The sequence below is a fragment of the Microcaecilia unicolor genome, chromosome 4 (genome assembly GCF_901765095.1).
Source record: "Microcaecilia unicolor chromosome 4, aMicUni1.1, whole genome shotgun sequence".
NCBI classification, from domain to species: domain Eukaryota; kingdom Metazoa; phylum Chordata; class Amphibia; order Gymnophiona; family Siphonopidae; genus Microcaecilia; species Microcaecilia unicolor.
In genome coordinates, this window is record NC_044034.1 from 57,387,504 (window position 1) to 57,412,440 (window position 24,937).

Genomic DNA, 24,937 nt, shown 5'->3' on the forward strand with positions numbered 1-24,937 from the left:
AGCATGTGTGTTATTTCTGAAGTAGTTTAAGACATATGAGTTGTGTATGATGCTGGGAACACTTTTGGATATGCTTTAAGGTCCCTGCACATTAAGATTTTGTCTTATCTATTTGATTTATAAGTTAGGCGGAGCATTCAACACTAGGCACAGAGCAGACATAAGTGACGGCCTATGAATATGCCTTGGCAAAAAGAAAGAAGAACAGTAACCCTTGCCGTCATGAAAACAAGTCAAACACAGCGAGGGTGACAAAGGGAAGAGCAGTAGACAATGTCCAAGCAACTGGCTTTATTGTAACATCCGAGACTCGACACGAGTCGTGTTTCGGCCAAAAAGGCCTTCCTTGAGAGTCTTCTATTGGATGTATGAGGATTCCTTGCTAGCCTTAATGAAATACACGTGAAGTCTAATACCTTGCTGCTTTCTTCTGACAAAACAGGTGTGTGAACGCTTGTATGCCGAAGAGTTCAAGCGTTCACACACCTTTTTTGTCAGAAGAAAGCAACGAGGTATTAGACCACGTGTATTTCACTAAGGCTAGCTAAGAATCCTCATACATCCAATAGAAGACTCCCGAGGAAGGCCTTTTTAGGCCGAAACACGACTCGTGTCGAGTCTTGGATGTTACAATAAAGCCAATTGCTTGGACATTGTCTGCTGCTCTTTCCTTTGTCACCCTCGCTGTATTTGACTTCTATGAATATGTCTGCCTGTAAAATACGCACTGAGGGGCCCTTTTACTAAGCCGCAGTAAAAAGTGGCCTGCGCTAGTTTGGACAAGTGAAATTAGTGCACACTGGGCCATTTTTTACCACAGCAGGAAAAAAGGCTTTTTCCAATGGGGCAGTAAATGGCCATGCACTAATATTCAAACAAAAAACGCAACACTGGGCCTTCAAGACTGAGACAACAGGAATACCTTATTGTTAAATGACACCCCCCCCCCCCCCCCCCCCCCCCCCATGGTAGAAAATTATTTTCTAGCACAAGGAATAGTGTGCTAACTTTGAAACTACTGCAGAGTACCCGTACTACCCCGGTGGTAGTGCTTAATTAGCATGCGTTACCCGTGTGTAAGCCTAACACAGCATAAAAGGGCCCCTATGGAAGATATGAGCATATTTGGAGAATAGCCTTTAGGCAGAATTTCAACATTTATGTGCATGTATATGCCATCTTTCTAATGACTTATTTATTTTATTTATTTATTAGGATTTATTTACCGCCTTTTTGAAGAAATTCACTCAAGGCTGTGTACAGTAAGAATAAATCAAACACCAGCGATAGACAATTACAGCAGTAAAAATATTCAAATAACAATACAAAGTATGGCGTGGAGGGGCATAATTGAAAGGGACACCCAAGTTTTGCTGAGGATGTCCTCGCAAAATGTCCCGGTGGAGGGGCGGGGAAACCCGTATTATCGAAACAAGATGGACGTCCATCTTTTGTTTCGATAATACAGCCGGGGATGCCCAAATCTTGAAATTTAGGACGTCCTTAGAGATGGTCGTCCCTAGACTTGGTCATTTCTGATTTTCGGCAATAATGGAAACCAAGGACGCCCATCTCAGAAACGACCAAATGCAAGCCCTTTAGTCATGGGAGGAGCCAGCATTCGTAGTGCACTGGTCCCCCTGACATGCCAGGACACCAACCGGGCACACTAGGGGGCACTGCATTGGACTTCAGGTACATAGCTCCCTTACTTTGTATGCTGAGCCCCCCAACCCCCCCCCCAAATCCACCACCCACAACTGTACACCACTACCTTAGCCCTTACGGGTGAAGGGGGCACACATTTACCACCACAAGTGTAACAGGTAGAGAGGGGTGGGCCTGGGTCCACCTGCCTGAAGTGCACTGCACCCACTAAAACTGCTCCAGGGATCTGCATACTGCTGTGATGGCCCTGAGTATGACATTTGAGGCTGGCATAGAGGCTGGCACAAAATATTTTTAAAGATGTTTTTTTAGGGTGGGAGGGGGTTAGTGACCACTGGGGGAGTAAGGGGAAGTGATCCCCAATTCTCTCTGGTGGTCATCTGGTCAGTTTGGGCACCTTTTGTGGCTTGGTTGTAAGAAAAACAGGACCAGGTAAAGTCGTCCAAATGCTCGTCAGGGACGCCCTTTTGTTTTTCCTTTATGGGTCGAGGACGCCCATGTGTTAGGCACGCCCAAGTCCCGCCTTCGCTAAGCCTCCGACACGCCCCCGTGAACTTTGGTTGTCCCTGTGATGGAAAGCAGTTGGGGACGGCCAAAATTGGCTTTCGATTATGCCGATTTGGGTGTCCCTGTGAGAAGGACGCCCATCTTCCGATTTGTGTTGAACGATAGGCGTCCTTGTGTTACGAAAATGAGCCTGATCGTATACTGCTTACAATATCAACAGAATACATAAAAGAACATTTTAATTGACAGTGTAGGGTATAAGCAAAGATGGAACATGTAGATAGGTGAGAGAGTAAGATAAGAGAGTAAGAGGAGTTAGAAAATAATGGGGGTGTTTTAGTAAAGCTTAGCTCGAGTTATCTGCAGCAGGGCCCATTTTATTCCTATGGGCCTCGATGCAGATGACTCGAGCTAAGCTTTAGTAAAAGACCCCCAAGGTAACTAATTTAAAGAAAGTTGCACATGAGGTCAGTGCATAATTGTGTGAGCATGTACTTAATAGAAATGCCTATTAAGATACTCTAGTTATCAACTGCAGGCACTAGTCAGTATGAACTAAGCAAAGCAATTGCTTGGCAACAGTTCTTCCACAGAAAGGATGCTATAAATATAGTAGCTTATCTGCAGGTAGCAATTCTTCTACATAATATAGGAATTCTGCAGCACCTTCCTGGCAATTGATGCTCTATAAAAGTGAAACAAACAAAAAAAAGAGAAAATAATTCCTCTCTAGTCAGGACACAGAATTTTGCCTGCAGCACATCCTATACCATAGGTGCACAATGGTAATACTTGAATACAAATTCCTCAAAGGAAATGGTACCACAAGTATCTGAAAAAGCCACAGCTCAGTCCATGGTTTATAGTTTCTTGATTTTTACCAGATAGCTCCAGTTTTGCCCTAATACAAGGAAGGACCACAACCCAGTTTTTCAAGATTTCCCCAATGAATATGCATGAGTTTGATTTGCATACAATGGAAGCAGTACATGCAAATCAATCTCATGCATATTCGTTGTGGAAATCTTGAAAACCCAAGTGGGTTCTGCCCCTCAAGCAAGTGGTGTTCCTTGGTCAGCTGCCACCCAGGGCGGATTGCCGCTATGCACCCCCCCAGGTGCACTGCACCTCCCCAGGTGCAGCACCCCCCCCCCCCCCTCCAGGTGCAACATCCCCCCGGAGCATGACCTCCCCATGGTGCATCACATCCCCTATGGCGCATCACCTGCAACACCCCTGGGTGCATGGCTCTTACCTCCTGGGGTGCTGACAGAAGCCACATGGCTGTCGGCTCTGCCGGTTCAGTGCCCTGGAACAGGAAGTAATATCAGAAGTAGCAGGGAACCAGCAGAGCCGACATCCGTACAACTGCTTCCTGCACCCCCCTGCAGCATGCACCACGGCAGACCGCCCCCCACCGTCCCACCCTTGGTATGCCACTGCCCTCAAGGATCATAGTGGCTCACCTTGCAATAAAGTGTGTATGGATTTGTAGCTCTGATTTACTTTAAGATGTCATTAGGAAAAAGAGAATAGCAAGTTCATGCAAGTGAAAGGGCAAACTCGGCACTGGCTCAGTTTGTCACTGATGAACTGAAGCCATCTGAGTGGAGGAGTGGCCTAATGGCTACTGCAGCAGGTTGTGGACCTGGGGAACTGGGTTCAATTCCTGCTGCTGCTTAACAGGCAGCAACGGGTTGAGATCCTCAAGGACCAGGTTTAATTCTCTCCCTAGCTCCATGTGACCCTGGACAAGTCACTTAGGGTTCCTTTTGCAAGGCAGCGATAAGTCCAACGCGGGCTTACCACTCACTAAAACTGAAGTACAACTGGGCTACCACAGCAGCCCTGCAGTATTTCTCACTCCCAGTGCGTCATTTTCAGCGCTACACAAATATTTTTATTTTGTAGCACTGGTTGTGTACCCGGTGGTAATCGGGCAGTGCCTTGCGCTGCCCAGTTACCGCCGGGTTAGCGCAGGACCCCTTACCGCCACCTCAGTAAATGGTGGTAAGTGCTCCCCCCTGAAAAGTATTTCACTTCCTGCATGGCCATTTCCTGAAAAATAAAAAAAAAAAGACCTGCCTTTTACCCACTGCAGTAAAAGGGGGCCTCAGTGCATATCAAATACACGGCCCCCTTTTGCCACAGCTTGGTAAAGGGGGCCCTTTGCCCTCCATTGGCCCAGGTACAATATACTACTTGGATTGTGAGCCCGTTAGCACAGTGCAAGTACCTGTACAATTGTAAGTAAACTACCTCAACTTGTGCTCTAAAGAAGCAGAATAGCAAATTAATAAACAATTACAATCTGGTCACCCTATTTTTAAACTGCCAAAAGTGGAGTGGAGGAGTGGCCTAGTGGTTAGAGCACCGGGCTTGCAATCCAGATGTTCAAATCCCACTGCTGCTGCGCCTTGTGATCTTGAGCAAGTCACTTAACCCTCCATTGCCTCAGGTACAAAATTAGATTGTGAGCCCCTCCTGGGACAGAGAAATATCCAGAGTACCTGAATGTAACTCACCTTGAGCAAAATCTAAATAAATAATAATAATAATATCCTGCTGGTTAAGACTGCAGTTCTGTAAAATGCCTGAGCCATGTGAATAGATGAATACACGGAGGACTCTTCATCAGCTTGGAAAAGAGATGGATGAGGGAAGATATGACTGAGGTCTACAAAATCCTGAGTGGTGTAGAATAGGTTGAAGTGAATCAATGTTTCACTTTCAAAAAGTACAAAGACCAGGGGACACTCAAAGAAATTGCATGTTTGTCCTGTTTGTCTGGCCTAATTAGATTGTAAGCTCTGTCAAGCAGGGACTGTCTCTTCATGTTCAAGTGTACAGCGCTGCATATGTCTAGTAGTGCTATAGAAATGATAAGTAGTAGTAGTAAACACGTGGGGCTAGATTCAATAAATGGCACCCAACGTTAGGCACCTGGATGTTCTGTGTTAAACTAGTATTCCGTAAAGAGTGCTTTGCATGGAATGGAGCATCCTTTACATCAGCTTAGTGTGCATTCCACGCTTACCTTTGGGTGTGAGCACTTTCACCTGCAAAGGCTGGTACAAATGCTTGTGCTCAATTGATGTCAATGAGGTGTGCAAATGCAGGTATTCTATAACCTTGAACCTAATTTCTGAGAATGCCTCTGACCTGCCCCATGCCCAGGCCCCCTTTGGAGTTGTGCGCTATGAAATGTAGACATGCATATTATAGAATAGGTCAACGGTTCCCAAACCTGGTCCTGGAGGCACCCCAGCCAGTCAGGTTTTCAGGCTATTGACAATGAATATTCAGGAGAGAGATTTACATGCAGTGGAGGCAGTGCATGCAGATCTCTCTCATGAAATATTCATTGTAGATATCCTAAAACCCTGACTGGCTGAGATGCCTCCAGGACCAGGTTTGGGAACCACTGGAATAGGGGGTAGGGCAGACCCACATGTAACTTCTAATTATTGCCAATTCATTTGTTAACTCCAATAATTGATTGTCAGTATCTAATTGACTAATTATTTTGCATGTGGATCTGGGATTTGCACTCAAATCTGGGTGACCTATACAGAATCCAACAGGTAGGATGATTTCATATGCCAGTTTTGCAGGGAAAACAGTTTTCTGCAGTTTTCTGATAAAACTGTGTGGGCTGTTCATGAATTGAAGCCTTGTGCATCCTCCTATTTGGAATGAAATGAGCATTCCCAAAGTGGAGATTAGGCAGAGTTTCGATTTGCAGGAGTAGGTTAATAAAATGTGCACAAATGTGCAGAAAATGTTCTGGGACCTTGCATGAACCTCGAGAGCAGGTGTTAAATGTCTGTGGATACTTTCCAGGAGGTAATTTTACAAAGGCACTTAAACGCATAATTTCCATTAATAAAACTGGAGCAATGTATGTGTGTATCTGCCAAGTTGAGTGTCCTGTTTCAAAATGCAGCACTTGTTTTCTTCAGACTGCAACAGAGAAAAAAAAATATTCAAGCTGTCCAGAAGATTTTCAGCTCTATTCCCAAGTATATTTACTCCTGTCCATATTTTTCAGAGGCTAAAAAAAGCCATAAGTACATAAGTAATGCCACACTGGGAAAGACCAAGGGTTCATCGAGCCCAGCATCCTGTCCATGACAGCGGCCAATCCAGTCCAAGGGCACCTGGCAAGCTTCCCAAACGTACAAATATTCTATACATGTTATTCCTGGAATTGTGGATTTTTCCCAAGTCCATTTAGTAGTGGTTTATGGACTTGTCCTTTAGGAAACCGTCTAACCCCTTTTTAAACTCTGCTAAGCTAACCGCCTTCACTGCGTTCTCCGGCAACGAATTCCAGAGTTTAATTATGCGTTGGGTGAAGAAATATTTTCTCCGATTTGTTTTAAATTTACTACACTGTAGTTTCATCGCATGCCCCCTAGTCCTAGTATTTTTGGAAAGCGTGAACAGACGCTTCACATCCACCTGTTCCATTCCACTCATTATTTTATATACCTTTATCATGTCTCCCCTCAGCCGTTTCTTCTCCAAGCTGAATCACATAATCACAAGACACCACTAGGAATTGCCTGACTTTAAAACATCCTGCTTCCCATTTCTGGCATAGGCTCTTGAATATAACCTTGAGCAAATTCTTTACCTCCTTCTTTCAGAGTTTTCCCATGACTATTAAACATACCAGAATTCTGTTTGAAAGAACAGTGCAATAAATTCTCTATGACCCGATAATTTTTGACACTTGACCACTGTGCTATGTACCACAGCAGCACTCAAAATAATTCTCACGGAGTAATGATTTAGGGACAGTTTCCATTTTCACTAAAATAAGGAACTCCAGAAAGTACTCTAGGTGTCAAAATATTTAGCAAACTAAATTACTGAAGGGGAATTATTCTAAACCCAGTTTTTTAATCAAATATAAATCATTTATTATTCAAAATAATAAGCACTTAGAAAGCAACAGTAGTGCTAAATGCTCATTCAGTTTTGCAGAAAGAAAATTATTACTCCTCATTAATTCTGTCCTGCTACTTTTTCACTGCTAGAGCTGCATGCATGCAATCTGAAGTGAGTATGAATTGTCAAAATAACTTTTCTCACATTTACATTGATAAGATTTGTTATGTTAGTTTTTCAAAAAGTGAAAATCCTGGCTGACAGCTGAGATCATTAGATCTTATGAGTTCATATGTTAAATATAAGTTTTCATTCTTCATAAACATGCTGCAAAAGTGGGTTATGCTTAAGTCTTGTTCATGGGGTCAGTGTGTGATATCTCTTGGAAAATGTATCCTTCACCCACACTATTTATACATTTTGATCACTTGAAGAGTCTGATATTGCCTATGATATATGACACAAAATAAGAGAAGTCTTATATATTATTCAATTCTGAGTGCCCATCTTAAGACCTGATTTCTTAAGTCCCCCCACCCCCCACACACACACGCACACAAACAGTGGAAGTGGAATACCTTTCATCCTGGTCCTGAGGTTATTTCCATCCGCCTCCTTCATAAAGATGATGTCATTAACGACATTAACCTCGAAGGACAATTAAATTATTTTTTTAATCTGAAAATTCTTCTAAAGGGAGACAGATCTGTTCTGGGTACACTGCTAATATTCTGATCTATTCATGCTGTTTTAGAACTTCCATTCTAAGGGATAGATTTATCAAAGTTGAGCACCAGTGCAAACATAGCTCCGTATTTATCAAATACCCTAGCTTTGTGAATAGGAAATTCCTGGCACCTAACTGAGGCAGATTTTGCACTAGAGTAAACAATTTTGATGAATCTATCCCTAATAATGCAAAAGTAGCAGTGTCTCCCAGATCAAGAAAGACCATTGGGAGCCAAAATCAATTAAGCACTTAATTGAACCCATCAGAATGATAGAAACCCAGCTGGGATCTCTCTTCAGCTCTCAGATTCTAATACATGCAAACTGGTTATTTATTTTAAAAGAAACTTCCTTTGGGTGCTTAGGTGGCAAGAAAAATAAACACATACCTACAGAGATTTCAGGAAAGGCACAGGTTTGCAACCGTGCATTGCAAACATACAAATGCTTTAAATATGGCTGTAATTGAATTTAGAAGTGGCTATTCCACCAAGGATCACAGTCTGATGATTTCAATCAACTTATTAGCAAGAACATAGTTTACAAAGGTTTGATCTGAATGCCTAAACAGCAATGAATGGTCAAACCAAACAAACAAAGTTCCAGAAAGTTTTATCTCATTGTCCATACTGCTGATGTGATCGGTCTTCTAAACATGGCTATCTAATACACATATAGGGACTATAACAAGCTAAAGTTATCTGAAAATGTAGAGTAGATGACAAATGTCCATATACAAGTCACATCTGTCATGTTACTCTACATTTTCAAATGATTTGTACTTACGCTATTGAATTCCTATATCTATCAATATAGATAGATAGATAGATAGATAGATAGATAGATAGATAGATAGATAGATAGATAGATAGATAGATAGATATAGGCACACACACATATACATACCCACATACATTTATAGGGGGGCTATATGCATACATAGATAAGGAATGTAATAGCATGATAAGTTCGAAGCATTTGAAAATGCAGACTAGCCAAGATAGATGTGAGTTGTCGTGCAATTCTAAATATATAAATCAACCAGAACTGCCATCAGTGAGATACAATAATCATTTTACTCTTTTTATTCTAATTCTCAATAACTGTCCTGCATACATTTTGTAACCTTATGGATGTTGCTTTTAATCATAATCTGATGAGTCCTGTATTCTCTCTGATCTAGCTAGATCACATTTGACATGGCGAAAAATGATTAAGTTGCTGTTCTTCAGAAACTGAAAGCACTGACTGTATCTTACGATGGTAACCCTTAGAAATGACATTTGTTTTCCGGTCATGCAGGGATTGAAAAATAATCACCAGGTTGTGTTCTGAACAATTATTCACATTCGCCATCACTTCCCTAATTCTCTTCCATTCTGATAGGCGAAAAGAATGATGGGGCTAAAATTTCAAAATCCCTCCCCATTACAGCGCTGGTGCGTGGGAGGAAAGGAAAAAGAACGCCTAAACCAGGCATGGATTATAGTAAAAATGTGAGTAGAGTTCAATTTCTGGGAATTCCTGAGCTCAAGAGCCCTGCCATCATTCTCCTACCTACAAAATAATACACAAAAAAGAAAGAAAACTCCCCAAAATGTCACACGCTGCCCGTACCAGATATGAAACTTAAACCTTTCTATTGCCGATTAGCAGACAAAAGTCTGCATTCATTGGACTAATTAATTCTTGGGCTTTTTGCCCCCTCCACCTCCAACCCAATGTTCAGCAGCTCGGAACCTAGTTAGAAATGCCTTTAGCTGGTAGAGTGGGGGGAAAGGCCCTGGAAGGTCCTTTAGATTAGGAGAAAAGTCCTGAATACCAATTGATCGCCCTGCCTGCCTCCCCCCCCTCCCCTCCCCCAACAAAAAGACACCACACATCTAGATTTAGCTTTGTTATGAGCATCAAGAAGCCAAAGGGTGACTAGAAGAAAATCAGGAGTTCAGTCAGAAGCACCACAGGCAGGAAATTCACTGCAGTCTTTATCCGTTTAGAAAATGAGCCTTTTCGTGGCCACTTTTGTCTAGGAAAGCGGGAGACCCAACGCCCCTGAAACTTCATGCCTGCACCCCTTGAAACTAAGTGGCCAGATCGCAGGCTGAGCAAGCTGTCAAAGGACAGAGCCTGCGTGCTGGAGAAGCAGGGAATCTCACAGCACACAATGCACAAATGCACCTTCCCTTGCAGGGAACCAAGGATCGCCCCCTGCCCCTTTCCCACCCACCGGAGGATCATTTACCGTGGGAGAGGTCAGCTTCTGGATGCTTTCCCCGAGGGAGTCCAGGTTGACCCGCCTCCTCCTGGGAGCCCTCCTGGGGCGAGCCACCGGTTCGGGCAGCTCGTGCGATGCAGGAGGGCTCCGGCTGCCGTTCCAGCAGAGCCTGGCCAGCGGGCATTCGCCTTCCTCCTCCGGGCTCGTTTCCAGGTAATCGGAGCCGAGCGAGCTGAACGACTCGGACGAGATCTTCCTCCTGGACATGTCGGCAGGTGCGGCTGGCTGGGGGGCAGCGTCAGATGCAGGGATGCGCCTCCGAGCGCCCGGAATGCCGCTGCGGGCTCGGCATGCTGTCCCGGCCGCGGGCTGGCAGCTTCCTCGTCGCCCCGCTGGAAGACTTCACCTCCAAAACTGCAGCTCGCTTGGATTTATTGGAGTGTGTGCGTGCTGCTGTCAGAGGCTATTGTGCATGTGTGTGTGTGTGTGTGTGTGTGTGTGCGTGCGTGTGTCCTTCCCTTGCTCTCTGTGCGTGTGTTTCTCCTTCTCCTCCTCCTCCTCTTTTATTTTTCCCCCCCTTATTCGAACGTTTGCCTTTGCCAAAAACCATCACGTGCCACTCGGAGAGGTTTTTCCCCGTCTGTCACCAAATTCATGGAACCAGCCGGACACTTTCCCAGGACTTGCACGCACAAATCCTCCGTGGGGAATGAAGCTCAAAGGGATCCAGCAAAGCGAATGGGAATAAAACGTCCAGACTAGAGATTGGGAAGCAATGCCCGAGGCGCTCTCCCCCCCCCCCCCCCCCCCCCCCCTCCTTTTCTTTCTCACGCCCACAAGTTCGCTTCGGTCTTTCTTGTCCTCTAATTTGTGCAATGGTAATGTGTGTGCTAAAGCTGAAATCCTCTACGTGTTACCCGTGGAAAGCTATGGCCAATGCAAACCCCCATGGGTGTGTGGGGAAGTAGGGACTTGAATCCAGGGACGTGCTGAAATGCATCACTAGATTTCCTTCTTCTCCCTTGGTAACCGGATTATTATACCTATTCCCGCCTCTCGCACATCGACATTGCTGATGTTGTACGTATACTTTGAAGACAGCCTCAGCACCTAATTTGAAACAGCATCTTGCTCGACAGCCACAATGTTCTCCCTGTCATATCTTTATGTAAGGTAACAAACAGGTTGAGGCGTGTGATTATTTTTGTTGTTTACTTATACGCTTTTTAAGTAACTGCATTTCTGAACGTTTTTATGGATCTACGTTTGTCTCCACTACTGAGAGGATTTTGTGTCTTTCAGGCTCCGTTTCAACCTTGTTTTATACCATTCAAGAGTTCTGGCGGCTGGTTCGTGGTCAAGTGCTTGCACTTTTCCTTCAGCAACTCAGGTCACAGCTTCCACTCCATTTTTTGCAGAGGACTCTCTCTGACTGAAGTCCAGGCAGGGCTGGTTCTTCCATTAGGGCACACTCAGCCTGTTTTTTCTAGCAAAAAAAGGTGCCGGTACTCAAATGCCAGGCCACCCTTCAGGGGTGGGGTGATTACTGAGGGACCCACCCCAGAATAGCCAGGCCTCCTGCAACCAGTCACAGAACCAAGGCAGAATTGGTGTGTAGAGTCTGAGCTCTTTCATTAAAACTTGGGGTCCGTGGGTCAATTTTAGCAGACACTGGAAAAGGTGCCCCCCAAGCAGTGGCATTCCTGGGGGGGCTGGCACCCTGGGCGGATCGCTGATGTGCCCCGCCCCCCGGGTGCAGCGCCCCCCTGATGCAGCGCGGACCCCCCCCTGGCGAAAGGACAACCCCGCGAAGGACCCCCCCCCCCCCCCCGCCGGATGCATGCCGCTGGGGGGGGTGCCGCGCATGCTTGTCCTCTGTTGTTCCATGCTGCTTCTCTGCACCCACCACCACCCCTAGGAACGCCACTGCCCCCAAGTACCCCTGGGCACACTACACCTTCCCTATGGATGAGCACACAGAGCTCTCTGTTCTGCTGATGCTGCTGACTTGTGCCAGCTCTCAGGGAACAGAGAACAGAACAACCATCTGCTTTCCATTCCAGACCCTTTCGTCCTCTCCCAAGCAGTGAACAGAGGAGGGGAGGAAGATGAGGATATGGAAGACAGAGCAGAATAAGGAAAAGTCGCTCCAGTCCTCTATACAGCCCGTCCCCTGTTGTTCATTCTCCCTCCCTTCCTGCCACCCAAAGAACGGGAAGGTAGGAAATGAAGATGAGGTGGGCAAGAGCTCTGTGTCTTAAGATTTAACTACTTTTAGGAACAGATTCTTCCAGGGCAGTGTAGTGCAGCTTGACTTAGCTTACATTGTAGTAACAGCACAGCAATAGCAAAATGGCCAAGTGTTAGAATAATACTCAAAACAGTGAGGTAAACTTGGAAATGGGCAAATTAAATCATAGTGATAGAATATGATAGTGTCAGTAATGTACACATTTAAGACAGCAGTGTAGAACATTCATATAACAGAAATATAATGATGCAATGTCAGCAGAATACAAATGAAACTCTTTAGTAGGCAGCACAGTAGGGGGCACTATTCTGTATTTGTTAAACGTTTTATTTATTTATTTATTTATTTATTTATTTATTTATTAGGATTTACCACCTTTTTGAAGGAATTCACTCAAGGCAGTGTACAGTAAGAATAGATCAAACATGAGAGCAGTAGGCGATTAGAGCAGTAGAAATATTTGAACAACAATACAAAGTATGGCATGGTATACTACTCGCCATGACAATACAATCAGGCTTATTTTTGAAAGGAGAAGGGCGCCCATCTTCGGGAGATGGGCGGCCATCTCCCGAGGGTGCCCAAATTGGTATAATCAAAAGCTGATTTGGGGCGCTTTCAACTGCACTCCGTCGCAGAGACGAACAAGGTTCACGGGGGCGTGTCGTCACAGTAGCAAAGGCGGTTCAGGGGCGGGGGCATGGGAGTGGTTAACAGATGAGCGGCTTCAGGCCATAATGGAAAAAAGAAGGGCGCCCGTAGCGAGAATTTAGGTCGCTTTTTTTACCCTTTTTTTTTTTTTTATTACATTTGTACCCCTCGCTTTCCCACTCATAGCAGGTTCAATGCGGCTTACATATTATATACAGGTACTTATTTGTACCTGGGGCAATGGAGGGTTAAGTGACTTGCCCAGAGTCACAAGGAGCTGCCTGTGCCTGCAGTGGGAATCGAACCCAGGTGCCCGAACTGCCCAGATGACCACCGGAGGGAATCAGGGATGACCTCCCCTGACTCCCCCAGTGGTCACTAACCCCCTCCCACCAAAAAAAAAGTACTTTAAAAACTTTTTTTTCCAGCCTTTAAGCCAGCTTCAAATGTCATACCCAGCTCCATGACAGCAGTATGCAGGTCCCTGGAGCAGTTTTTAGTGGGTGCAGTGCACTTCAGGCAGGTGGACCCAGGCCCATCCCCCCTACCTGTTCCACTTGTGGTGATAAACGTGAGCCCTCCAACCCCCCCCCCTCAAACCCACTGTACCCATATGTAGGTGCCCCCCTTCACCCATAAGGGCTATGGTAATGGTCTAGAGTTGTGGCCCCTCCCACGACCAAATGCCTTGGAGTTGTTCATTTTTTAGATGGCCGCCTTCGGTTTCCATTATCGCTGAAAACCGATGCCGACCATCTCAAACCCGCCCATCTCTGACATTTGGCCGGGCCCAACCGTATTATTGAAAGAAAAGATGGCCGCCCATCTTTTTCGATAATACGGTTGGGACTGCCCCTTCTCATAGCCATTCCCGGAGATGGGCGCCCTTAGAGATGGGTGGCCCCTTTCGATTATGCCCCTCAATATGTACTAGAACATTATAATTGGTAGTGAAAGGTAAGGCAAAGTTGTAACATATAGATGAGTAAGAAAGTAGGAAGAATTTGAAAGTAAGGTGACTGATTTGAAGAAAGTTGCACGTGAGGTCAGAGAGATGGTAAAGTATTGCTATGGAGACCCCCCCCCCCACACACACACACACACATTAATTTTAGAACCACAGAGAACCATGACTGGGATATAGTTATATCAAGCTATAATCTGCTGAGGAAGACAGGATAGGAAGAAAGGGAGGAATAGCAGCACCATATGTAAAAGTAATATTAAATGTATAGAACTGCAGGGCTTACAAGTTAAAGAGGAGTCACTGTGGGCTAATCTGGAAAGAGGAAACGCAACATCAGTTTACATTGGTGTGATATCCAGACTTAACGTCTCAGAAGAAATGGAGACTTAATAGAAGATAATCACAATATTGCTGTGAAAGAGTAAGTGCTTTTGAAAGGCAATTTTAATGGTGGCCTGACAAAATGTCATGGGAGAAACTGACACGGACAAAATGGCATGACGCCAAAAAATCAGACAAAATGTCATGTTGCAATATTAAAACAACTGATAATGGATAATAACTACCAATATTTATATTTAAATAATGCACTGTTTAGTTTATTCTAACTGCACAGTACATTGCATATTTATTTATTTATTTATTTATTTATTTATTTATTTTCTTTCAAAAGCTATTGAAGTTGTGCATATTATATATTAATCCCTGGAGGGTTTACAATCTGAATTTGTACCTGAGGTACAGGAGAGTTATGTGCGTTAACCAAGATCACGGCTCCCCTGCTTCTCAGCTTGAGCCTGCTGCTCTAATCGTTAGGCTACTCCACTCTGTTAGTAAATAGTGGCCACTTATTTAAATGGAAGATGCATTCAGATAACCAACTGATTCAAAACTACAGTCAGTTAAAGAAATTAAGTCTTAAGATCCAAACATCCTCCATGAATAAAACGAGCCACAAGAAGAAATGGGAACCAGGAAACTCTTTAATACCAGCATTCAAGCAGCTGTGTCGGGACTTGATTGAATGCTGGTAATAAAGAGCTTCCTGGTTCCCATTTCTTCTTATGGACTCTATTAAAATAATGAGATACGGGAGAATGGAGGATCCAAGATGGCGACTGAAGCAGTTTGGCGTTTTCAACGCTCCTGACTACCCGTGAGTGTACCTGATGATAAGAACTTTTCCCCGTGCTGGAAATGGGAAAAAGAAAGGGGAAGACTAGGGCTCTTACCTCAAGCCAGAAGGAAACCCCTACTTCGCGTCAGGCTACTCTGGAGAGCTTTGGAGTGTGAGTGCTAGGAGAACCAGTGCCCACTTCGATGGGTTCCGTGGTGGTGGAGGTGGACCGCAGCATCGAGGGAGCTTCGCTTAGTTCTCTCTGTAGCACAGTCCCCCACGACCCAGAAGCAGTTCCTTAGCAACGGCGATGCAGCAAGTTGAGGCGCCTGGAAGGGAGCAAGCTTCTCTTACTGAGAGGGGAGGAACCATCGCTATGTCGTCCCTGAGGAGTTTAACATCAGAGGAGAGGCAAGTTGATCAGTCTTCCTCCTATCTCATCCAGTGCGCTGCTTCCAGAGGGAATGGTGTTTTGGGTAGACCAGCTGTGGATACAATGGAGTCGCTATGGGATGCAACCCAAGGTTTGAACTCTTCCCTTCTACAGCTTTCTAACTCCTTTAAGGGAGAGATTTTGGAGTTGAGACAATCCTATCAATCTCTGTCCGGCAAGATTAAAATGCAAGTTAATAAATCTACCACACTAGAAGGTGAAATCATGCAGTTACAGAATATGGCTTCAACAGTAATCAGGGAAAAAGATATTCAAGCTGATAAGCTTGAATACTTAGAAAATCAAGGACAAAGGAACAACTTGAGGTTTTTAAATTTTCCTAAATCACCTTTAATTCCTGCTTGTAATATGCTAAAGAAATACTTTGGTGAAATATTGGGAGTTCCAGCTGAGGGCTATCCGCCCATAGTTAGAGCCCAATATTTCTTGAAAGCTCTTTAGAAATCATAACAGAACGGACTACCCTTCTAGTGACTTTTGCTTTAGAGCCAGACAGAAATAATATTTTTCATTCCTATTTTCATCATAAAAATGCTGTTTTTTTGAGATCTAAAATTCAGATTTTTCCTGATTTGGCAAGGGACACACAAAAAAGAAGGAGAGAATTCTTGGCCTTAAAAGCAAGAGTTCTCAACTTAGATGGATTGTTTTTATTAAAATTTCCTTGTAGATGTTAGTGTCTCTAAACTTGACTAATTATGTATTCTTTGACCCCAAGAAACTGCTGTAATCCATTAATTCTAAAGAAGGAGTGAGGGTTCCCCTGGTTACTCCCATGAGCAGGGACTGTCCTTCTTTGTTAATTTGTACAGCGCTGCGTAACCCTAGTAGCGCTCTAGAAATGTTAAGTAGTAGTAGTAGTTAAATTATGCTGTAAATCGGCTGCGAGTATTTGTAGTTTCTCTACTGCTTCATTGATGTACAGTTTTCCCTTTTTCTCTGTAATTTTAATTTCTTGGTACTTGGATCCAATATGTTGTGGACAAAGTTGACAGATAATTTCTTGAAGATTTTTTTTCTTTTTTCTTCAATTTTCAGATATTGCTTGTACATTTATGTTTAATATGTGAATGTAAAATAAAAATGTAAATACTAAAATAATGAGATACATGCACATTCACTCATAAATATTTTACATTGAAATAGTGAGAGAGATATGTGTTCACTTATATTCATAAATCAAACAATGAAAATGAGTTTCAGAAACGTATCTTACAAAAGGGGACATGTCTGGCAGTGGAAACTGGACGTTTCTGCGCTAATCAGTTAGCGCAGCTATATTATCTTGCGCTAACTAGCACAGGATTAGCGTGTGAGCCTTTACCACCTACAAAATAGATGTCGTAAGTGCTCACACGCAAATTCTTTTCATGGCTGCGTACTAATGACAGCATTAGTGAAGATAAACAAGACTAATTCCCATTCCAAAATAATAATACTGTGTAAAGTTTATTAACACATACTCTGAAGAGTTTGAAGAGGTCCTCATATGTGTACAGTGGACAATCAAAGTCTCAATGGTCTTGCTGTGTGTCCTGGTTTATAATCATAACACAATACTTCAAGCAATAGCCCACAGGGCCATGGGAGGGGCATGTGTCGGGTATGGGTGGGTCAGGGGCCTTCTAAAACTTTAGGCACAGTGTTATAGAATAGTGGGGTTGTAAACCCAGAAGCATGCCAGGAATTATACCAGGTGTCAGCAGGTGTAAATCCCTGCTCCCAAAGTTGGGCATGGAATCCGCGCTAAGCACAATTCTATAAAAGGCACTCAGCCCGGAATGCTCTTTATAGAATAGCACTTGACCTGGATTTTTCCCAGTGTCTAATTTTTGAGTGCCATTTACATTTACTTTTCTTTTATTGTATCTTGCATTACTATGCACCTTATTACTCCTATGTTTTTATTGTGGTCTGAATAGGCTGAAAGAAATTTATTTAAATAAATACAAATCTGGCCATGGTATAGACTGGGGGCTTCTTTCAAGGGAAACTGAAAGTTTCCTTGTGTCCTTCAGTCCAGAGTAAATGTTCTGGCAGGTATATAAGTGGAGATGGGAAAGGCATCTCACAGTACAAAGTACGTACCCCGTCCATGCTTGAGCTACTGGTACTAAGATTGTCCCATCTGCAAACTCCCTGCCCCCTTCTGAGTGAAGAAAGTAAACTTCCAGATTCTGTTCCTGAGGGGATCCACGTTGACTCATCTCCTCCTTCTTTTAGCCCTCCTGAGTGAGTAACCAATTCAAGAAGTTCATGACAGTCAGGGGGATCTGATTGATATTACTGTAGAGCCTGACCTGTGAGCATACCCTATCCTCTAAGCGGTTGCAGGGCCATAGCAAGCAATGTATGGGATGTGCACCTGTATAGGGTGCAAGGGAGCTGGGGAGTCAAAATTGCACCTCATTCATTGCCTTCCCTGCTTGGCTGTGATGCAGTGGGTGGGACAGGAGTGCTAGGGGGCAAATCACACAGGGTATGTTTTCATCTTGGGATGTTCCTGAGTGGTTGGTTTCCAGAAAACTGAACAGTTGAGATCTCCCTCCTGGACATGGTGATGGATGAGAGGCATCAGACATTGCAAACCTAAGCAAATGGATTAATAAACAGACAGCCAGATGGATCCTACCCAACAGATGCTAATGCTTGAGCAAAACGTGCCTTCTAAAAATGTGTAAGCTGAATGTACATTGCAATCACCATATTTCTAAACTCTCAGTCTCGTTATGCAGCAATAAATTATCCTTGGCTAGATAGCTCTCACAGTACTGACTTTTCCCTTCCTTGATCTCAACAACATTTAAATGCTTCTTCTGATCAGTGACATTCCCAGATTTGTTAGATTGAAATTTTATTGGAATTGCTTAATATTCTTTGATTGTTCAGCATGGATACAAACTAGAGATAAATAAATTTGAATAAGTAAAATAAATTGTCCACTGGAGTCAACAGCTGTAGCCACCCTTCTAGTCACAAGATCAAATTTTAGTCCCCACAAAGGTCTTTATGAGATAGCAGTGATGGGGTAGGTATTCAGCTAGCAGCGGTGAGCGTCTGCTTAGCTGCTGCTAACGTTATTCCTGGATATTCAATGCCAGGCCATGTCCGGGCACCAGCATTGAATATCCAGGATTGTGCAGTCGGCTATCTCTTATGTGGTTGAGTTCAAAGCTCAGCACTTAAACGCCTAAGCAACACTGCATAAAGATGGGACTGACTTTTATGTGGTCCAATTTGGCCACTTAGGGGCCCTTTTACTAGGCTGCAGTAAAAGGGGCTTTGTGCTAGCGACAGTGGCCATTTTTGCCATGCGCTGAGGCCCTTTTTACCGCAGCAGGTAACAAGGCCGAAAAAAAGAAATGGCCATGAGGGAAGACTGAACTTACTGCATGGCGATGCCGGGGGGGGGGAGCACTTACCGCCACCCATTGAGGTGGCGATAAGGGCTCCTGCACTAACCCAGTGGTAACCAGCCAGCACGCGGCGCTCCCCGATTACTACCAGCTAACCCCCTGTGGAAATATTTTTCAAATATTTCTGCTGGCACAGGAACTGCTGCACAATGGGGGTGGAACTACCGCCGGCTCCCACATTGGGCCAACGGTAGTTCCAGATTGCCGTGTGGTAAGCCTGCGGTGGACTTTCCGCTGCTTTGTAAAAAGGCCCCTTAGGTGGTTAAGTGCTGAATACCAGCACTTAGCAGCATAACTGCCAACTCTGCCTCCAGACTGCCCACAAAATTGCTGGCTTTGAGTTTAGCAATCTGTGGTGTTATTCAGCGACACTACCCAAATAAGTGCCACTGAACATCGGTGGATAACCCTGCACAAGCAATTTAACCAGTTTCTGGCCCGCTAAATCTCTGTGAATATCGACCCTGAAAATATTATCTATAGCATACCTCAGACAGAGAATTACAATATAGTATGAAGTTTGGATGCACCAGGAGTTATAGCATCATTACTCTCCACAGAGGACATTGAATTCCTCTCAGCAACGTTATTATGAGTTCATCCTTCATCTTAGCTTAGACAGGAATTTTACCTAAAGGTCTACATTAACATACACAGTGCCACTTCTGTGGAATGAATATTGGACATTTCCACAGAGCATAACATTTGGGCTCCAGGTAAAAAGCACAGATGTGGTTCTTTAAACAGGCATTCTCAAGATCAGGATGAAGGGAATCAGATGACAGGTGGTAAATTAGTAAATTGTAAATTGAAACTGGCTAGATCAATGTCAATCTGGATTCAGACACAGTTATGGAACAGAAACGATCCTCATATCACTACTAGATGATCTTCACAGAAACCGAGACAGGGGATTTGCCTCTGTGTTAGTTTTGCTAGATTTCTCAGCAGCTTTTGACACTGTGGATCTTAGTTATCAATGGAACAGTACTTGCGCGGTTCAGATCCTTTCTATCAGACAGGCAACAATCCATAAAGTTTGGCAGTACACTCATCGCCACCATGGGCATTGACCTGTGGTGTACCACAAGGATCGATACTATCACCTATTCTGTTCAATATCTACCTCAAGCTACTAGCCGAGCTGATTAGGTCAACAGACACTCAGTTCTACATCTATGCGGATGATGTGCAGCTACTCAAACCCATTAAACCTGACTTACCTATAGCCCTGAAAAACTGATTATCTGTCTAACATCAGTTCAAGAATGGGCTAAGCACTATGCTGCCTCTCTCCTTACATCGAGAAGAAAAATCTTATCCCAGTTGTGCATACCATGATAACATCAAGACTGGATTACTGTAATGCACTCTACAATGGTCTGACTACAAAGGATCTGCACCAGCTCCAATTGGTTCAGAATGCTGCAGCAAGACTCATAGAAGGTTGCATGTCAAAAGCCCAGACCTGTCAAACACAGGGGCTGGACGTCCATGGGACTACCAGACCCCAACTACCCCCAACTGAGCCAAGCGAAATGGGGGTTGGAGGTCCTGTGGACCTCTGGTCCCCCCAACTCAACCCCCCCCCCCCAACACAGACTGATCAGCCCCGGCAGGAATCCCGAGCCGAGCCAACCCCCCTCCCCCTAGCAGCAGGGGGCTGGAGGTCCGGCAGACCTCTGGTACCCCCAACCGCCCCTACACAGGTTCAAGGGGGCTGGAGATCTGGGAGGTCTCCAGCCCCCCTAACCCCCCCCCAGCATTCCTGAGTGTCCCTGGTGGTCCACGGTCAATCTCCTGACCCCCCCTACCTTAGGTTGGAGGAGGGAGATGGTCTCCCTCCTCTTCCATCGGTGCCATCTGCAAAATGGTGGCACCCAGCCCTGCCCAGTGTATCCTGGGATGCGCTGGTCAGGGCTTCACACCATATAGGGGAGAAACTCTCTTATATGGTATAAAGCCCCACCCAGTGCATCCCAGGATACATTTGGCAGGGCCAGGCACCATCATTTTGCAGACAGCACCGATGGTAGAGGAGGGAAGACACCTCCCTCCTCCAACCTAAGGTATGGGGGTGGGGAATGGCCGCTAGACCACCAGGTGGGGGGGATTGACCGCTGCCCACTGGGCCACCAGGGACATCTCAGGAATGCTGGGGTTGGTTAGGGGGGCTGCAGACCCAGCAGACCTCCAGCCCCCCCTGAACCTGTGTTGGGGGGTCAGGGGGATTGGATGTCCGACAGACCTCCAGCCCCTTGTCACTGGGGGAGGGGGTTGGTCGGGTCGAGGTTCCTGCAGGGAGCTGCTGCATTGGGGGGAATGGGGGCCTGCTAGTATGCAAATGCATGCTGGACAGGGCTCACCATTGCTCCCCAATGGTCTACAAACATTGAATAGAAATATATATATAACATGAATGTCAACTATGCCAATATTCTTTAAAAGTACACCACCAATGAACAGATGCTACACACTGAATATTTCACCATTTTATTCCCTTTGCTCTTAGGCCTCAGCTCACCTTTCTGTAGTTCCTTGCTTTTGGTGTATATGTAAGAAAGCCTTAACATCCCTTTTCAGAAGCAGGTTTCCTAATTAGATATCAAAAACAATATTACAAGAGATTTCACCAAGCCTGAAAGTTGACATTTAGAATTCAGCTAAAGAAAAATCCTTATGAGCTAATGTTACATAAAAACTTAAGACTTGCAAAATTAAGTGAGACCAAAAGTCCATCTGGCCCTGGCATTCTGTCTCCAACAAAGGCAAGCACTGGCTATTTAGAGGAAAGTGCAAGAAATAAAGCGTGGGTGCCATTTCCCATGTGCCGCAATGCCCATTCTCCTCTGACAGGTGGCAGATCAGTATTATGTAGTGATGCGCTGGACCCAGGATGGCATCTCGGGATTTTATTTTCAATCACCTGTGCTTTACCTTGCACAAAATTTGTCTATTCCCTTTCCCGAAGCTACCCAATGTTCTGTGAAAAAAGATTTCCAGTCATTAATCTAAGCTTATACATATACAATCTGCTTAATTCCAAAGACTGATCAAAGCGGAGTGCAATAATTGATAACATAAATACTTAAAGAACCAAATTCTATATATGGCGCTGAAAAAAATGAGCACTATCCTTGATTCTAGATTTTATTTATTTTTATTACATTTGTACCCCCTACTTTCCCATTCATGGCAGGCTCAATGTGGCTTACATATTGTATACAGGTACTTATTTGTACCTGGGGCAATGGAGGGTTATGTGACTTGCCCAGAGTCACAAGGAGCTGCCTGTGCCTGAAGTGGGAATTGAACTCAGTTTCTCAGGACCAAAGTCCACCACCCTAACCACTAGGCCACTCCTCCTGCCTAGAGATCTGTGCCAAAATCCAGGTGTATTCTATAATAGTGCACATATATTAATTGGCTTGACAGGCTCATCAGCATTGATAACAGCACTTAACAAGCAAAAATAAGCACTAACTGATAAAAATTAGAATTTACGCACACAACTCACTAAGCAGTGGAGGAGGGTAGTTAGTGGGGTCCCGCAGGGGTCTGTGCTGGGTCCGTTGCTTTTTAATGTATTTATAAATGACCTAGAGATGGGAATAACTAGTGAGGTAATTAAATTCGCCAATGACACAAAATTATTCAGGGTCGTCAAGTCGCAGGAGGAATGTGAACGATTACAGGAGGACCTTGCGAGACTGGGAGAATGGGCGTGCAAGTGGCAGATGAAGTTCAATGTTGACAAGTGCAAAGTGATGCATGTGGGTAAGAGGAACCCGAATTATAGCTACGTCTTGCAAGGTTCCGCGTTAGGAGTTACGAATCAAGAAAGGGATCTGGGTGTCGTCGTCGATGATACGCTGAAACCTTCTGCTCAGTGTGCTGCTGCGGCTAGGAAAGCGAATAGAATGTTGGGTGTTATTAGGAAGGGTATGGAGTCCAGGTGTGCGGATGTTATAATGCCGTTGTATCGCTCCATGGTGCGACCGCACCTGGAGTATTGTGTTCAGTACTGGTCTCCGTATCTCAAAAAAGATATAGTAGAATTGGAAAAGGTACAGCGAAGGGCGACGAAAATTATAGTGGGGATGGGACAACTTTCCTACGAAGAGAGGCTGAGAAGGCTAGGGCTTTTCAGCTTGGAGAAGAGACGGCTGAGGGGAGATATGATAGAAGTGTATAAAATAATGAGTGGAATGGATCGGGTGGATGTGAAGCGACTGTTCACGCTATCCAAAAATACTAGGACTAGAGGGCATGAGTTGAAGCTACAGTGTGGTAAATTTAAAACGAATCGGAGAAAATCTTTCTTCACCCAACGTGTAATTAGACTCTGGAATTCGTTGCCGGAGAACGTGGTACGGGCGGTTAGCTTGACGGAGTTTAAAAAGGGGTTAGATAGATTCCTAAAGGACAAGTCCATAGACCGCTATTAAATGGACTTGGAAAAATTCCGCATTTTTAGGTATAACTTGTCTGGAATGTTTTTACGTTTGGGGAGCGTGCCAGGTGCCCTTGACCTGGATTGGCCACTGTCGGTGACAGGATGCTGGGCTAGATGGACCTTTGGTCTTTCCCAGTATGGCACTACTTATGTACTTATATATGTAGCATATTCTGTAATAAACTGCACCTAAATTCTAATGCACCTAATAGATCTACCAACTAGAAATAGACTCAGATCAGCACGATCTAAACCTACATTACCCAAACTGCAAAGGGCTAAAATACAAAACAACTCATGCATCTAGCTTCTACATAAGCGCACAACTATGACACCCTCCCCCTCAGTCCCGCCCAACTCAAACCACTACCTCCAGAAATCTCCAGGCTGTTGACCCCCCCACCTTATCCTCTAGTATCTCTGATCTCCTCCCGTCCATCATGTCCTCCGAGTCTGTCGACAAGGCTGTTTCCACTTACAATGCCACTCTCTCCTCTGCCCTAGACACCTTTGCACCGTCCGTTTCCCGTCCCACAAGGCATACTAATCCCCAGCCCTGGCTTAACCCTTGCACCCGTTACCTTCGCTCCTGCACCCGATCAGCTGAACGCCTATGGAGGAAATCTCGCACACATACTGACTTCATTCACTACAAATTCATGCTATCCTCCTTCCAGTCCTCCCTATTCCTCGCCAAACAGGACTATTACACCCAATTGACTAATTCCCTCAGCTCTAACCCTCATCATCTCTTCGCCACCCTCAACTCCCTCCTCAAAGTGCCCTCCGCTCCCACCCCCACCCCCTCACTCTCTCCTCAATCACTGGCTGACTACTTCCGGGACAAGGTCCAGAAGATCAACCTCGAATTCACCACTAAACCTTCTCCTCCTCTTCATCCTATCACCCACTCCCTCAACCAACCAAACCAGGCCTCCTTCTCCTCTTTTCCTGATATCACTGAAGAGGAAACCGCCCATCTTCTCTCCTCCTCAAAATGCACCACCTGGTCCTCAGACCCCATCCCCACCAACTTACTTAACACCATCTCTCCTACTATCACCCCCCCCCCCCCCCATCTGTCATATCCTCAACCTCTCTCTCTCCACTGCAACTGTCCCTGACACCTTCAAGCATGCTATAGTCACACCTCTCCTCAAAAAACCTTCACTTGACCCTACCTGTCCCTCCAACTACCGCCCCATTTCCCTCCTACCCTTCCTCTCCAAAATACTTGAACGCGCCGTTCACAGCCGTTGCCTTGATTTTCTCGCCTCTCATGCTATCCTCAATCCGCTTCAATCTGGCTTTCGCCCATTACACTCGACAGCAACGGCATTATCCAAAGTCTGCAATGACCTGTTCCTCACCAAATCCAAAGGTCATTACTCCATCCTCATTCTCCTCAACCTATCCGCCGCTTTTGACACTGTCAATCACAACTTACTTCTCGACACACTGGCCTCTTTTGGGTACCAGGGCTCTGTCCTCTCCTGGTTCTCCTCTTATCTCTCCCATCGTACCTTCAGAGTACACTCTCATGGTTCTTCCTCCACCCCTATCCCGCTCTCTGTTGGTGTCCCTCAGGGTTCTGTCCTTGGACCCCTTCT

The 24,937-nt window shown here is 44.9% G+C and overlaps 1 protein-coding gene and 1 long non-coding RNA gene across 3 annotated transcripts in view; both read right to left on the reverse strand.

Moving 5' to 3' along the window:
- GUCY1A2 (guanylate cyclase 1 soluble subunit alpha 2) overlaps positions 1–10,352 on the reverse strand; it is a 431,042-nt gene extending 420,690 nt beyond the window's left edge. For both annotated transcript variants that reach the window (XM_030200255.1, XM_030200253.1), the window contains exon 1: positions 10,043–10,352. In XM_030200255.1, coding sequence (XP_030056115.1) covers positions 10,043–10,282 — 240 coding nt within the window. In that variant the 5' untranslated portion in view covers positions 10,283–10,352. The remainder of the gene's footprint in view (positions 1–10,042) is intronic.
- A 5,430-nt stretch (positions 10,353–15,782) lies between these two features.
- On the reverse strand, positions 15,783–23,272 carry LOC115468497. Its single transcript, XR_003941881.1, has 3 exons — positions 23,262–23,272; positions 21,901–21,906; positions 15,783–15,880 (listed from the first exon to the last, which is right to left on the reverse strand). It is a non-coding gene; the product is annotated as an uncharacterized LOC115468497 (long non-coding RNA).
- Positions 23,273–24,937: the final 1,665 nt, after the last annotated feature.